This window comes from Cetorhinus maximus, chromosome 5 (assembly GCF_964194155.1).
Source record: "Cetorhinus maximus chromosome 5, sCetMax3.hap1.1, whole genome shotgun sequence".
In the NCBI taxonomy this organism is placed as follows: domain Eukaryota; kingdom Metazoa; phylum Chordata; class Chondrichthyes; order Lamniformes; family Cetorhinidae; genus Cetorhinus; species Cetorhinus maximus.
Genome location: NC_135883.1, coordinates 85,648,494 through 85,666,104, shown reverse-complemented (window position 1 = coordinate 85,666,104; position 17,611 = coordinate 85,648,494). Strand labels below are relative to the sequence as shown.

The following is a 17,611-nucleotide window of genomic DNA, read 5'->3' as shown; positions in this document are numbered from 1 at the left end:
CAACAAAAGAATTAATGATGCAGAGAATGTAGCATTTTCTATCGCTGTTTGGTCGTCTTTTTGTATCGTTATGATCCAAGCAGCTTTCTAATAAAAAGCTTCTCGGTGTTAACTTTTCCGATTGCACATTTTGTGTGAAGTGTATGATGCAATATATTTGATATTGTACTAACATTATGTTCTCAGGATCAGTACAGCTGTGATTATTTTTGAAAATAGGAAATTCCAAATCACAGCTTTATGCGTATTAACTGTGTGGAAATTACATTGAATATCTTTGTCGCAAACTTTAAAACAGCTACATCTTTTTAAGTCAATATTGTGAAATAAACAATAATACAAGAACAAAGTATGCGCCAGGTCTCATACTCTGTAATACTCAGCAGATCGGCAGCATCAGTAGAGGGAGAAAAACAGAAGTAACGGGCGGAATTTTGCCCTTGGTGGGCATGCGGGCCCCACCGGCTCGGCGGCGGGCGGACAGCCAACAGCGGCCTGCCCGACAGGCAGTGCTATGCGCTTCCTGTGCGGGGGGGGGAGGGACTCCCCAGCTGTCAAAGAGCACATTGCTCCCTGAGACTAAGTGCTGCCTCAGGGAGATTAATGACCATGCACAAAACTTAAAAAATAGAAAAATAAAAATAAAAATATTATTAACATGTCCCCCTCATGTGACAATGTCACACGAGATGGGACATGTTAATAAAAACGACATAAACTTTATTACACTTTTTAAAAACAGACATGAAACCTCATCCCGCCAGTGGATGAGGTTTCATGTATTATCAGGAGCCCACTGGGGCTCCTGGCCTGCCCACCAGCCTTAAGGTTGGACGGGCAGGTCTTTAATGATCTTAATTAGCCTGTCAATGGCCTTAATTGGCCATTAACAAGTTGGCGGGCGGACAGCTGATATTGCTGTCCGCCCGCCTTCCTAAAAATTTAAAGGGACCGGGATGACGTCGGGGGTTCCTCCCGACGTTATTCCGCGTCATTTTCCCGTCGCCGAGCGGGCCCCGCCCCCAAATCGCCGACAGGAAAATTCTGGCCAATGTTTCAGGTCTGGCTTCTGACAAAGGCTGTCTGACTGAAATGTTAACTCCGTTTCTCACTCCACACGTTCTGTCAGACCTACTGAGTATTTCCAGCATTTACTGCTTTTTGTTTGTGAAATAAGCCGCCTTCAAAAATTCATCATTTTGCACCACGTAAATTACCATTGATCAAAAATATCCCAATGTATGCACCTATATACTAACTGAATTGACAACTATAATTTATATTGATCTGTAAACAGTAAAAGAACAAATGGTTCAATGTAATTATTTCAAACCCATGCATTTATTGAAACTATTATGTGTTTCTATTTTCCTCTCGTTTCCCCCATACCCCAAATATGTCTCTAGAAATAAAAGGAATTTGTATTTTCTATTTCCAATTCCAATAGCATCGTAGTTGTAGTAAGTATTTTATTTTGATTAGGAGGATACATTATTCCCCCACTCCCACTCTCAAATGTGTGGAGTTGACGCAAATCTCAGATGACTGTGTACTTAACATGGCTGAGGACATGTGGCCTTTGTCGGATCCCTCTGGAGCTTTGTCACACTGAGATAAATGCATATGGAGAAACCATATTCTCAAATGTACCAGACCTGGCATTCATCCAATATATTTGTGGTGACTCCTGAGGCACTTGAGTTAAATTGTCTCCATGAGAGCAAGCCAGGCTAAGGTATTCTTTCCCTTCAGTGTCAGTTACCATAGTAACTGAGAGGCTACTTCCAGAAGCCTACATTTTGTTGAATTGCTCCATGCAATGCTCCATGCTTCTAATCACTGACTCAGATTTAATGATAAAAACCAGTGTGACCATGAATACTTCAGTAATTTCCCCAGCATAGTGCCAGGGGAATCATTTGTTCAGCCAAGCTCAGAAAATCTTGCCAATGCTCTTATATGCAAAAGTTTAAAAATAGAATTGATAGACTCACCTACACAATTTAGATAATTTTCTGTTTTGTGTAATTGAATTTACTCATCAGAAATTTATGAAAATTTAATACTCCTAACCAATTTCTTGCCAGATTTTAATTCCCGTGGTAAAATTTTCCAAATAAGGACAGCAACATACTGTTCTTTAAATTTCTGTGGATTAACAGATAATTGAAATTGCAAAAATACTGCACTCCAACATATTATAGAAATAGTAATTTGGCTGAAAATAGATCCCTCATGTAGGGAAAGAAATTATATTTCCTTAACTAAGAAATTTTAAAAAAATACAAAATATGTTTTTGTTTTTCATCTGCTTTTTATTTTAAGTACTGGTATTATCTAGATAGCATCTTACAAGATTATGAACAGAATATGCGCTTTCCTCTAATCTGCATAGGGGGCTGGGAGTAGAAAAAGCTAGCTCCCCAGCCCCCATTAAAATTTCTGTAATTTTTCCAAGAGAAGTAATTGTTGGATATTTAATGCTACTAAAAATAGGCAGGTGCAATATAATGGGAAGACATCATACTATGTACTTCCTATTATTTGCATCCTAGGGACATCTGTATTTTGATCTATTAGACAAGTTAAGTGCAAATTTTAAAAGCTATAGCTTTTTGAGGGGGAAAATTTGTTACACTAGGGAGGGAAAATTTGTTACACTAAGCTGGCAAAATGGCATGATAATTTCCCATCAACCAGTGCCTCATTGTGGTGAGCACACTTGGCGTTACTTTGTCCCTGGTTCTAGCCCTTAAGACTAATTACCCCAATCTCAGGAAATGGATGACGATGATAGGAAGCAGATGACCAACTCCACTAGACTTTGTGTTGGAATGGGACCCAATTAACACCTTTAGCATAGAACAATATCCCAGGTGTTTCGCAAAGACATGAGGAAAACGGGTACTGAACCATAGCTCAGAAGGGGTGACCAAAAATTTAGTTAAAGAAATAGATCTTGAGAGGCAGCTGGAAAGATGACCAGGTTTAGAAAGCGGATTTCAAAGAATTGGAGCCTGTGAAACTTGAGGAACAGATGTCAATGGTGGGGTGAAGAAAAGGGGAGAAGCACAAAAGGCAAGAGTTGGAGGAAGAGAGTTTGAGAGGAAGTGTAGGGCTGGAGGATTTGAAACCGAGAACAAGAATTTTGCATTTTGAGATAGTAGGAAACAGTGACCATAACATGGTAAAATTTAGCATTCAGTTTGAGAGTGAGAAGCTTGGGTCGGAAACAACTGTGCTAAACTTAAATAAGGGTATTTACAAAAGAATGAGGGCAGAGTTGGCTGGAGTGGACTGGGAAATGAGTTTAGCAGAAAAGACATTTGATGAACAATGGCAGACATTTAAGAAAATAGTTCATGACTCGCAACAAAGATATATCCCAGTGAAGAAGAAGGATTCTAGGAAGGGGATAAACATGGTTAACTAAAGAAGTTAAAGATTGTATGTTTTTTCTTTCAATTTGATACTATGTGGCAAAGATTAGTGATAAGCCAGAGGATTGGGAAAGGTTTAAAAACCAACAAAAGATGAGCAAAAAAATAATAGAGGGAGAAAATAAACTTTGAGGGTAAACTAGCAAGTAATATAAAAATGGACAGTAAGAGCTTCTTTAAATGTATAAAAAGGAAGAGAGAGGCCAAAGTGAACACAGGCCACTTAGAAAATGAGGCTAGGGAAATCATAATGGGGAGACCAGGAAATGGCAGAAGAGTTGAATAAATACTTTGCATCAGCCTTCACAATAGAAGACACTAATAGCATTCCAAAAATACTAAATAATCAAGGAGCAAATGGCGGGGGAGAAAATAAATACAATCACTATTTCTAGAGGAAAAAGTACCAGGGAAACTAATGGGTCTAAAGGCCCAATGATAAGTCCCCTGGACCTGATGGGTTGCATTCTAGGAAATTAAAGGAAGTAGCTATAGAGATAGTGGATGCACTGGTAGTAATCTTCCAAGAATCCTTAGATTCTGGAAAAGTCCCAGAGGGTTGGAAAACTGCCAATGTAACACCCTTATTCAAAAAGGGTGGGAGACAAAAAACAGATAACTATAGGCCAATTAGCTTAACATCCATCATTGGGTAAATGTTGGAGTCTATTATAAAGGATGTAATAACAGAGCATTTAAAAATACATAATCTAATCAAGCAGAGTCAGCATGGCTTCATGAAGAGGAAATCATGCTTGACAAATTTATTAGAATTCTTTCAGGAGATAACAAGCAGGTTAGATAAAGGGGAACCAGTAGATGTAATATATTTGGATCTCCAAAAGTTGTTCGATAAAGCACCGCACATAAAGCTACTTAATAAGATAAGAGCCCATGGTGTTGGGGGGTAGTATATTAGCATGGATAGAGGATTGGCTAACGAATAGAAGACAGAGGGATAAGGGGGGCACTTTCAGGATGGCAACCTGTAACTAGTGGAGTGCCGCAGGGATCGGTGCTGTGGCCACAATTATTTACAATATATATTAAAGATTTGGGTGAGGGAAGTGGATGTACTATTGCTAAGTTTATGGATAACACAAAATTAGATGGGAAGGCAAGTGATAAGGATGACACAAAGAGTCCACAGAGGGATATAGAAAGGTTAAGTGAGTGGGCAAACACTTGGCAGATGGAATATAATGTGGGAAAATGTGAGGTTGTGCGCTTTGGCAGAAAGAATAGAGCAGCTGAATATTTAAATGGAGAAAGACTGCAGAAGGCTGCAGCACAGAGGGATTTGGGAGTCCTTGTGCATGAATCATTAAAAAGCTAGCATACAAGTTCAGTAGGTTATAGGGAAGGCAAATGGAGCGCTGGCCTTTATTTCAAAGGGAATGGAATATAAAAATGGGGAAGTCTTTCTAAAACTATACAAGGCACTACTTGGACCACACATAGAATACTGTGAACAGTTTTAGTCCCCTTGTCTAAAGAAAGATATACTGGCAGTGGATGCAGTCCAGAGAAGTAAAAAACAAAAAACTACTGCGGATGCTGGAAATCCAAAACAAAAACAGAATTACCTGGAAAAACTCAGCAGGTCTGGCAGCATCGGCGGAGAAGAAAAGAGTTGACGTTTCGAGTCCTCATGACCCTAGAGAAGGTTCACTAGGTTGATTCCCTGTATGGAGGGATTTTCTTATGAGGAGAGGTTGACTAGGTTGGGCCTGTACTCATTGGCTACCTTATTGAAACATATAAGATTCTTAGAGTGCTTGACAGGGTAGATGCTGAGAGGTTGTTTCCCTTTTTGGGAGAGTCCAGGACCAGAGGGCAGAATCTCAAAGTAAGGGATCATCCATTCAAGACAGAGATGAGGAGGAATTTCTTCTGAGGGTAGTGAATCTGTGGAATTCTTTACCTCAGAGAGCTGTAGAGGCTGGGTTGTTAAGTATATTCAAGATTGAGATAGACAGATTTTTAATCAGTAAGGGAGTCAAGGGTTATGGGGAAAAGGCAGGAAAGTGGAATTGAGGATTATCAGATCAGCCATGACCTCACTGAATGGTAGAGCAGACTCGATGGGCCGAATGGCCTACTTCTGCTTCAACGTCTTATGGTCTTATAGTGGGGATTCTGGAATCAGTGTAGGTCAGCGAAGACAGGTGTGATAGGCAAGCAAGACTGCAGGATAGGATCAGGCAAACTGGAGTTGATTGTGGATGAATGTTTGGAGGCAGGTAAGAGGAACTTTGGTGTATTCATGTATGGTAGTGTCAAAACATATATTGGGGTTTCAGTGGCAGGTGGGTTGAGGTAGGGGCAGGAATTGGCAATGTTACGGAGGTAAATGTAGGCAGTCTTTGTGGTGGAGCAGTTATGGGGACCAGATATAACTCTATTGAACAAGACGCTGAGGTTGCAATAGTCTTTCAACCTAAGATAGTGGCCAAGAGGAGCACAGAGTCGGTGGAAGTGAGCATAGTTTATGGCAAGGGCTAAAGACGGTGGTTTCAGTCTTCTAAATGTTTAACTGGATGAGTTGAAATAGGGTGAGGTGCTAATATTTTTGTGAGTTGTAATAAAAACTTGGAGAAAAATGTTAAACATCACAAAGTCAGTCTTCACCACAGCCAACCATCTGACTCTGCAGTAGTTTTCAGAATAAACTGTTCCCAGGAACAGAAGCTTCCTGAACCCTTCTTGTTGAGTCAGTAGTGTCCCTTAGCAGAATGTGCACTTAATCGGGTATTCATTGAACCAAAGAACTTGGCAATACTACCATAAAATTCAATGACAGCAATTTCATGTGTTGCATTTCTTTTCTGGTGACACAGCCAGAGTTGGGACTGCTCAAAAAATGTTTCTCCCACACTCCATACCTGGTATGCAGTGTTACTGGCTCCTGCTGATGATGTGAGATCCTCTGACAACCATCATATTTCAGTTGATGAAGTTCTGAGTGCTCACTGACATATGCTGATCTCCAGGAGTATAACCACCATCCAGAAAGTCAAATTTGCAGTTTTGAGAACTCTGCAAGTGCAGTGGGTTGCCCAAGGTGGGTTGGTACCCAAGCTGAAGTGCAAATAGAGCAGATCCTGTGGCCAAGAGAAACAGAATTACTTGTATTTGAAGTGGCTCTGTACAATATTAACTTCCTGTTTCTGTCTACTTCAAGCACTTATCAATAGTTTTTAATTTGGGAAAATCTAGTGACTTATAATGTTAAACAATCTCATATTAACCTGATTTTGTTACCTCTAGACTTGACTACTCCAATGCACTCCTGGCTGGCCTCCCACATTCCACTTTCCATAAGCTTGAGGTCATGCAAAATTCCAGATGAACCAGTATTTCCTGCAAATCAACTTTGAGAAGTTCTAGACTGTTTTTGCCCCTGGCCAAAAGCTCTGCATCTTTGCCTTCGGCGATGTTCCTCCTTCCTGGCAGCTCACTCTGGTTGAACCAGACTTGCCATTTTGCTTAACCCAGAACTGGCCTTAAAATCCGTAACCCACTCTGACTTCCATTGCTTATTTCTGCTTTTACCTTGTCAATAGTGACACCAAAAACTCTTGTCCTTTATTAACTCTAACAAAGTCACACTGCTGGTGAACAGCCTTGCACATCAGGAATGCACATATCAAGCATGGACATATACTGACTGAAATTTTAATCCGTTCTTTTAAATAGCCATGATTCATGTTCGATTCCTTTATCCCATCTGACTTATGAGCCCCTTTCTATCTTTATGTCCTTTCAATGTTCTCAGGTCTTCTGACTCCAGAAACCCTGCCAACTTTTGTTAGCTTCAGTGCCAGTGCAGTCATCAACCTCAGCTCTACTCTTTGGAACTTCTTCCCTAAACCCCTCTACTTCTTTACTGCCTTCCAAACTTTTTAAACCACATCTCTTCAGCCAAAGGGTTGGGATTGGCAATTGAGTTGGCTGGCAGTTCTGTGGTCCCAACAGTGCCACCAGTAGCCACTGCTGGGACTACAAGCAGTCCCCAATGCTTAAGAGCCCAGACTGACAGATAAGTCTGGGGTCAGGCGTTGTGGCGAGGGGGATAAATAGAGGATGAGGGGTGCCACGTGGGGAGTGTTGAGAGGGGCAGGTTCAAGATGGCGGTAGAGGGTTAAAGGGGATGACCTTGTTGAGAGCGAGGGGCGGGGTTGGAGCTGGAGTGCCTCCGATGGGCCCAAGGGCCCCCAAAGTAAGTTCCCCTCAGTCCTTGCCTAATACCAACCCAAGCAGCTAAAACTACCGGGTTTCCCACATGGCATGGTCTATCCCCTGTCACGGGAAATACCAGTGGTGGCAGGATAAAGCTCTTAAGTGGCCATTAATCAACCTCAATAGGCCAAAGGGTGGTCAGGCCACCTGACACCCCCCCTGCCCCTCGTAAAATTTCAGACAGGTCAGAGGCGTGTGGATAGGCAATTCAAGGCCATCTGCCAGATTTTACATGCTTCCCCCGGCCATTTAGGGGCCTTGGCAGCTGAGGGCACTGCCACCAATGGAGGAACGATTAAATTCAGGGATTCCTAAGAGACCAAAATTAGAGGAGCGCATGTATCTGAGCTGTAGAGCTGAAGGGGATTACAGCAACAAGGAAAGGCGAGACCATGGAGGGATTTGAAAACGAGAATGAAAATTTTAAAATCGAGGCATCACTTGGAGCCAGCATAGGTCAGCGAACACAGGGGTGATGGGTGAATGGGACTTGGTGGAAGTTAAGACACAGGCTGCAGAGTTTCAGATGACTTCAAAGTTACAGCAGTCCCTTGTTTGATTCTGTAGCTAAATCTTTAAGCATTCAACTACAAAATACTGTAAAATGTAAGAACTTGGTGTTATAAACTTTTACAATTTGGTTTTGTTACTTATTTGCTGATCTAAATTTACCTACTGGCAGCTTGCATAAAACAAAAAGTGCATTGTTGTTTCATGCACTGTCCACTGTGTCCCCATCACATTTAGACTTTGGTGGTAAAGTATAACAAACCCAAGTCCAGCAAATATATATAACAGTGATGCAGCTATTTGTTACTTGTGGCAAATCTTTAAAGCATGATGGTGATCATAACCATGTTTGGACATTTTCCATTTTCCTGAGCTTCATTTAGTTTGGAAATGAGTGAATAAAAGGTTGCTTATCCTCCTTGAGTAATTCATTAAAGTACTGCATGCCTAGGTGCCAGTTGTTCTACAGATTTATACTGAACTTGGGATTAACCAAGTTAAATGTTTGGAATATGAATTTTGACTCTTGTTGCTATATTTTCAAATTTCTTAATGTAAGCAGGCAGGAAATCAACCTACAGTATTTTACTCGTCATCTTTTTTACTTTCACAAACTTCCCCTTTCATTACTTTGCCCTCCAACCATCCATAAATTATCTCTTTTCAGTAAAAACACGTATAAACATATTCTAGTAATGTTTTGATTTTTATTTCGGTGTTGCATTTTCGTGAATTGAATCTGTTCAGAGTAGAATTTGTTTTGTTTGTGTTTGAGGAGTTTTGAGAGTTAAGCTAGCATTGGAAAGATTCTTAAAGTACGCTGTAAAATTAGACAGGGGAAAGAATCCCATCAAGCCAGGTTATTTTAAAAAAAAGGTTTTAACAGACTACATTGGCTTCTTTATGCCTGATGTTATTATGGACAGGAATTTTGTGTTTGTAAACGCTTCCTACAATGGATGGGAACTGCTCAGGAACCAACTGGTCCTTTGAAGTGTTTTTGATGTATTTGCCTTCCACAGCGATGCACATTGGGTGTGTGTTGTTTTTGGAATATTGTTCCCCCTGTCGGTTCCTGTGCCTCTGAATTTAGTTTAAAATAGAAATTGGTTCAGAGGCTCAATGTTAATCTTGTCTTTCTCTTTTAAATATTGACTAACCTAATCTGTACTTCCAACGTTCTCTGCTATAATTCCTGGTTTCTAGCCTTTGCTTTTTTTTAATTGATCTCTTTGTTTTAACCAGCAGATTTGTATGAAAAACAATTGTTTTATTTATTTATGGTGTGTGGGCATTGCTGACCATTATTTTTACCCATCCACAATTGCGCTTAAGAAGGTAGTGGTGAGCTGTTTTCTATAACCACTGTAGTCTGTATGTTGAAGGTACTCCCACAGTGCTGTGGTCAAAATCCACATTATCTACATTAATTTTGACCATGGATATTATGGATTTTGACCCAGCTATATGTTTACAAATCAGGATGATGTATGATTTTGGAGGAGAACTTGTTGTGTTCCCATGCACCTGCTGTCACCGAACTTGAAGGCACTAGAAATTGTGGTTTTGGGAGGTGCCATCAAAGAAGCAGTGCATCTTGTAGAGGGTACACAATGCAACCATGGTGCGCTGGAGGCGAGAGAGATGGTGGTTGGGTTGTCAGTCAAGCGGATTGCTTTGTCCTAGATGTGCTGAGCTTTGGGTTTTGTTGGAGTTGTGCTCATCCAGACAAGTGGGGAATACGCTGATTTCCATCGGGCAGATGATGAAAAGGCTTTGGGAGGCTGAAACTGATTCATCTTCCACACACTCTAATCTTCTCTTACAACCACAGTGGTATGTGCTAGGCTGTTTGAGTTTCTGGTCAGTGGTGACCACGAGGATTTTAGTGATGTTAATGCTGTTGAACATCAAGGGGAGGTTATGAGGCACTCTCTCTCTCTTTCTCTCTCTCCCTTTCTCTCTCTCTCTCTTTCTCTTTCCCTCTCTCTCTCTCTCTCTTTCTCATTCTCTCTCTCTCTCTCTCTCTCTCTTGTTGGAGATGGTCATTACTTCCTAGTACGAATGAGATTTACCACTCATCAGCCTAAGTCTAAATGCTGACCAGGATTTGCCGCATGTGGGCATGGATTGCTTCATCATCCAAGGAATTGCATTGGAAAAAGATTTATAAATTAAATTTAGAAATTATACTTAAATGTATAAATTTTATCAAATATAAAGTTTATTTAAAGTTGTCTTTCCTCAGTAGGGACATCATCATACCACTGTTTGAGACCATTGTCTGTTCAGTGACCAGAATTTATGTTGCTAATTTTGTCATAGCTAACCTGAAAAAACAGTTCTACGTGCCCCTTTATGTATGCACTTAGATGAACTCATCATCTGCATCAAAGTGTATTTTAATGCCAACAAGATCTGACAGAAATGTCAGCTCTTTAACTTCATTCTTAACATTTTTAATATTAATAATGTGTTTGCAGGCAGCCCATTGTAGCAAGCTTTGTGCTGGTTGCAGTTAAGCTGTAGCAAGCCCAATTTTGCCTGTCCCTATTCAAGTTGACTGACTTTTCACTTCATAATCAAGTTGGTGCTGCAAGGATAAAATCATTTGCTATCAGTACAAATTGTGTAGTGTAATAGGCCTATAGTTTGCAGCCATTTATTTTCTTACAACATTGCTCTATGTTTACAAGTATAACTTTTCAAACCATTGTCTTATCTGCATGCAGGTGCAGCTGGGAAGAGCAGAGATAAAATGCCCTATTACAGAATGCAGCAAATACCTGGAGGAAAGCACTGTCATCTCCAATCTGCCTCGTGACGATATTGTCAAGTACAGCTACTTCCTGGAGCTCAGCAGGGTGGATTCGAGCACCAAACCATGCCCTCAGTGCAAGCATTTCACTACTTTCAGACGGAAGAGCAACATTCCAACCCCTACAAAATCAGAGAACAAGTTCAAAGTGAGCAGCATTCTCTCAAATTCTGTCCTAGCTCTTTATACGATTAGAATCAAGAGTTTAGTGATTAAATAGAAGAGCTCTACTGTAGATTATTGGTAAGTTCAGCTAAAATCTTTGGCTAAACTGTTTTAAGAATAGAGCTCAACTAAGAGGTGAAGCTTGATTTGTTGGGTTCGAGGAATGGTTCCAGTAGTTACAGTGTAAAGAGCTGGATTCTTAAATGTAATACCTGAGTTTGAATCTGCCAATTCTTACTTGGCTGTTTCCTTGAAAGGATAGTGGTGCTTGAGAAATTTTTAAAAGTTTCCAGGAAGTTACCTGGAGAATAGGTGGAAAAGCTGGTTGACATTCAAGAAATTTTCTTCATTGAGTCAAACGAGCAATGATGCTTTCAATGGAGGTATCTTCATGCTAGAGCATGTTGCCTTCCTGACTGAAGGGAATTGTATTGTACACTTATGTGGAGAAAACTGTTGCGAATGAAAAAACAGTTTTCACTCGAGGTGAAATCCCAAGAGGTGGATTTTAAGCAACAAAAACAGAAAATGCTGGAAAAACTCAGCAGGCCTAACAGCATCTGTGGAGAGGAAAAGAACAGAGTTAACGTTTCGAGTCCGTATGACTCTTCTTCAGGTGGATTTTAGGTTCGGTTTCAGCTAGAGAAATTAAGATAAAAGTCAAACAGCATAGAAGCTCAATAAGCTAAAAAGGACTTGGGTCAGATGTACTTATTACAAGGGAAATTATGTATTTTTTAAAAATAGGTATTTAATGTGAAAATCTAATGTGATTTTCAAAAGGAGAAAATTGGCAATAAGTTAAACCAGAAAGGAAGAGGTTTTAGGTACAGGTAGAGATCATTTGACAAAAAAGCCAGGAGTCTCTTCAGATAAAGACCAATCTTATGCCTCTTAGGGCTGGAGTTTTAGAGTTGGGTAAACTCTGGACGTCTTCAAAAATTTCGGGATTCCTAGCGCCAGAAATTTTCACCAACATCAGATAAGGGTGTGGGCAGCAAACTTGCACCCTGCACTCCAGACCTGGCCGGGTCCATTGCAGGGGCAGACATTTCATACACAACCCCTCTTTTCCACACACCCCGTCCCCACTACCACCTTGGTTTCCGTGGAGTTGAGCCAGCTTCTCAAGGACACGTGGCTCATGACACCTCAGGATTCGTGAACTCTACTCTGGACTTGGGAACCGTTTCCAAGGTATGTTCAAAGGCCTTACCATTCATAATAAGGCCATCTAGAAAAATAGATGCCTGGCCATCTGTTCCTGTTAATGTGGTTCACCGAGGGCCTCATGGCCTCATTTTGAATGTTTGGTTAAGCTCCAAGACTCTAATGGATTAGTTCAATAGGGGTTCTGTTTTCATAGGTGGGAATGAAGTGTTTTCTTTGGTTGACATATTTGAGGTTATAATACTTTTTTTTAACTCTTCTAATGTCTATGTTTATCTGGGCAAGCTTAAGAGGTGTGAAGTGAGGTGAAGTTTCTATTATTAATATATAATGGCTCTGTCTGATTGCTGCTCTTACAACTCTATGAATGTGTCAGATTTTTTTTTGAAAGCCACTGTTGTATGGCTCATTGGTTCCATAGTATATACTGGATGAGTAGGCATGGAGGATGCAGGGGGGTCATGGAAGGGGCATGGGGTGCTTGGAGGTGGCATGGTGGTGAGGGGGTGTGAGTGAGGGCTAAAGGACCTAACAGCCTTTAAAACAGCTGGGACAATGTTCCAGAACACCAAGACAGGTCTTCTACTCAATCCGGTACTTGCCTACCCCTGTGGCTGATTCCAAACTGCCACCGGAGGCAGTGGGCCCGACTCCATCTTCATTCTCATCCTGCCCCTGCCTTCCTGGAATGAAAACATGGCAGGCGGCATGCCCTTTATAAGGGAGATGAGTCTGCAGAATCAGGAAGCCTCAGTGGTGAAAATCCGGCCCTTAGCCTCTTAAGTTCAGACCCATTCTCTTGTATGATTCTTGTTTGTAAGGTAACTCATGGGGAGGGGACACAGGATATTCATGGGGTATTGCATTTTACAGCATTCACTATAAATGAAATCCAGTTCTAAGGTGCATTTTGATAATATTGCAAGTACTAAGGGTTGAATTTTCTTGGTCCCGCAGATGGAATTTAGGAGGCAGGGCTTGGAGCAAAGTTGTAAAATAGCTTGTCAGGTCAGCTACCTGATGGGTTCCAAAAAACCTTGCGTTATTGGGCCAAATTGGGGTATAGTGACTGAACGTCTCAGGGATCATCTTGCTGGCAGATGGGCCCCCAGCTGGCTTGAGCTCCACATTCAACTGTAGGTGGCCTGCCAGAGGGGGGACCATCGATGTCTCCTCATTCACTCCAGCACAGGCCAGTTGGGATATGGCGGCGACAGCCCTTGTTACGAGCCATCCCATGGAGGCGTTCCCCTGCCACACTGATGGCCTGACAACTGTGATTTTGTGTGGTTTTTAACTTTTCATAATGCTGCAGTGAGCGAATCCATTTTGAGGTGTCCTCACAGCCTTCTCTTTCAAATGGGGCTGCCAACTGGATAGCACTGTTGGCTTTCCTATTGGGCTTCCCATTTCCCTGTCCTTAATTGGACTGAGCCCTTGGAGGCAGCTTCTTCATTGGTCACCTCTGGGAAGATCGCGACCAACTTCCCACCACAGCCAATTCTGGGTTCCTGACTCTAAATTGGGGCAGTTGTTGGGATTGTCACCCAATCTGGAAAATTCAGCCGAAATGTCTTCTCCTCCTTACCACCTCTAATTGAACTTTTAGGATCAAAGCAACTGCTATGGTTAAACTTTCCATGAAAGGCTTAATATTTATAAAATTCATCTCTTTATTACTGCCCGTCTCTATTCAAGGGCCAGTTTTCTCTTTTGGTGTTGAATCTCACAGGCTCAGACCATCTACCATTTTCTAACAATAGGAATGGGCAGATAATCAAAAGAAAGGAGACAGCATATTTTTAATTCATTCAGGCGATGTCCATGAAATGTTTGGAAGAGGTTTTGTTTTGTTCAGGAAACCATAAAAAAAACAATTTCCAAGCAAATCATGGATAAATCATAGAATCATAGAATAATGTAGCACAAGAGGAGGCCATTCAGCTCATCATACCTGTGTTGACTCTTTGGTAGAGCTAGCCAACTAGCCCTACTCACTCACTGCCATCCAAATTGTTTCCCTTCAAGTATTTCTTCAATTTGTTTTCAAATCTACTATTGAATCTGCATCAAACCCCCTCTGTAGGCAGTGCGTTCTAGATTGTAACAGCTCACTAAGTAAAATAAAATGTTTCCACATTTCTCCCCTCATTCTTTTGCCACTCACCTTAAATTTATACCCTCTGCCAACGCTTCTGCCACTGGAAACAGTTTCTCATTTATTCTATCTATCTAATCAGAACAACTCCATCTTTCCCAGTCTCTCCACCTAACTGAAATCTTTTATCCTTGGTACCATTATGGCACATTCTCTGTTGCATGGCCATTGCATTGTAGGACTCTGCACACATTACTGTAGGATTTGACTATTTTTGTCTACTCAATATTAGTCCTCACCCACACAGTGGGCTGCCCACAGGAGCATTCACACTCGGTCAACAGCTGACGAGAATTTTAAGGGCTCCAATGAGAGGAAAGGAGTTTGCTGCTGAAATTCCCTGAATAATGGAGACTTCCAAACCATGCACCAGGTAATAAGAGAAAACAGGCACATCCTCTTAAGCACTAAAAAGAAACTCTGCGCTGACATACTCTCTGCACTACCCAAAGAACCTGGATCCAAATGTTCAACCTGAAGAAAGCCACCAAGACGACAGAACAGCCAATATGTTACCAAGTCTTTCCTCATAATCTGTAATTCATTTTCTGCTGCCCATATGAAAGAAGCACATTCATTTATGTAACTGCTGTCACCACTTCAGGTTATGTCCCAATATGCTTGACAATCTGTGCAGTTCTTTGTGAAGTATAGTCACTGTTGTGACGCAGGAAATGCAACAGTTAATTTAGACACAGTAGGACCCCAATAATGATATAAGAGATAATGACTGGATAATCTGGTTTAATCTGATGTTGGTTGAAGGATAATGGCCAGAACACCAGGGAGAGCTCCCCTGTTCCTCTTCAAATAATGCCATTGGACCTTCTGCATCTACCCACGAAGGCAGATGTGGCCTCGAAGTAATGTCTCATCTCAAAGAAAAGAAATTACATCAAGAGTTTAAGTTACACACTGTACAAAGTGAAGCAGTACTATGAAAAAATAAGTCAAATTAATATCACTTACTTAGGACCACATAATTTAAATGCATAGCTTTGAACTTGCCCAGACAGTTTATGTCTAATTTTAAGAGAATTAATGGAGCAACACAGCCAGCATGGCAGTTAGTTTCAGTTGAGGAAATGAGAAGAACAATGTTGCAGAGGATCCCTGGAGCTACAAACTCAGTGCAATGTGGACAAGAGGCTTCTTTTCAAAGAGGCATCTCAGGCACTTGTCTTAGTGAATGATGAGTAAGTGCCTAGCATATCACTTTACCTGGCTGTGTAGGATTTTGTACAGTTCATCTTTATTGCAACTTTTTGTGTCATGCACTGAACCCAGTTGCAGGTTGACTTCCACCTACTTGGTTAAGCCTCCTTATGTCGCAAAGTTGTGAAGCTTGTAAGAGTCATTGATTTTGGAGTCTCACTATGCTGTCATTGCAGCTGTGTGTTTGGGAGCTCCCTCAGCAATGTGTATCTACAAATTTGCATTAGTATTGTTCATTCTTCCTGTATAAGTCTGGAAGGTGAATAAGTGTTGAACTCAATCTTGGTTGCACCTGATACCCTTGACACCACCAGCCCCCTCCAGTCAATAAATGTGCAGGTATGCACGCACACACATATGTGCGCATGCAAAACATTCTGATGCTCCTAGCGGTAAGTAGGAACTCTAGCTGATTTTCCCACCCCATCATCCTGGCCTAGAGATACTGGTCATAATCACAGCAGTCTACTGCTGCTCTAAGAACTGATTCAGCATAGATCATGCATCTGTAGGGCTCAGTACACACTGCACAATGCATTTATTGACTGATCTATTAGGAAAATTCTAAAGGCTGTAAAAATGTAGAGCAGCCAAACAGGTGGAACACTTTGGGATTTAATTTCCCCTGGTACTGTATTGATTAACATGCTTGTGTAAAATTCAGATGTGATTGTTCACCAATTTAATTGAAATAGGTTAATTGTGCTAAAATAATGCACAAAGGAATGCTATACACATACATTAATCAGTAGAGTACCAGAGGAAATTAAACCCCATTTGACAAGTAAGCATTTTAAAGTTTGGAATTAGTCATTTTCAGTGTTGATTTACAAGCTTAGGTTTCCCACAAGCAACTTTCCGTGGAACTAAACATCACCATTTCCTTCAACATCGCTCCCCTGGGCCCACCTTACAATTGCGTGCACTGACTGCAATTTTCATCCTTTTCATCCTTTTACTGCTATTTCAAAGGAGTTGGTTCTCCTGACAGAGCTGGGGGGCCTGAGATTTTTCTTTGCACCAAGGCCTGTACAAGTCTACCTGTAAGCCTACACTACTAAATTCTGCTCTAATTTTGGCATGTCTCCTTGGCGAAAGCTGTGAAGCCTACTTTCAAAATTCTAAAGACCCTAAGGTTGGAAATTTCTGTGTTTTAGAGCACATCTCCATAAAATTTTGCCTGTCCATCCCCAACAAAGATGTGCTCCATGCATAAGGTTTTAGTCTACATTCAATTCCGAGTCTGTAAATTTTTAAAACTAAGTTGAAATACAGTAGTGTTACTGAATGCTGTTTACTATATTAGTTGAGGATAATGCTGCTCATTATGTTAAAGAGAGTTAAATGATTTGACTTACAGGAATATCTAGTTAAGGATAGCTCTGAGTTAAGGTAAATGAAGTTAAGTGTAATGGCTGGCGTGATATTACTTTGGAAAGTACAGGGTGTCCAGCCAGTCCCAAAATCTATTGCCTCCTAATCACCACCATTTTTAAATATCTATCCAATTTTCCATCAAAAGTTTCTGCGTTGTCTACTTTTACTACACTCTGTGCACTATATCTCTTCTGAGCTTTTGGCTTTGTTCCTTTGGAATCTCAAAATACATTATTAATGCTTAATTTACCTATTCTCTTAAGGTTCTTTAATACTGAAACAATATCCTCTTCTCCAGAATAAACAATGCCAACCTCTACAACCCCTCTTCATAGCTTAGTTGACATAAAGTATAGATCCATTTGGTTCCTCTTTTTATTGCCACCAGGCCAGACTTCTTTTACTACAGCATGACAACCAGAATTGTATGCAGTACGCCAGGTGTGGCCACTTACTGACATCGTTTTCTATCTTTCTACCTATGTAGTCCAAGATTTATTTTGCTTTTATTTGTGC

The 17,611-nt window shown here is 40.9% G+C and overlaps 1 protein-coding gene across 1 annotated transcript in view; it reads left to right on the top strand.

The window, feature by feature from the left end:
• The window catches only part of rnf217 (ring finger protein 217), a 122,739-nt gene that overhangs the window by 68,586 nt on the left and 36,542 nt on the right, over nucleotides 1-17,611 (top strand). The window contains exon 2 of the mRNA XM_078542158.1: nucleotides 10,925-11,158. Coding sequence (XP_078398284.1) covers nucleotides 10,925-11,158 — 234 coding nt within the window. The remainder of the gene's footprint in view (nucleotides 1-10,924; nucleotides 11,159-17,611) is intronic.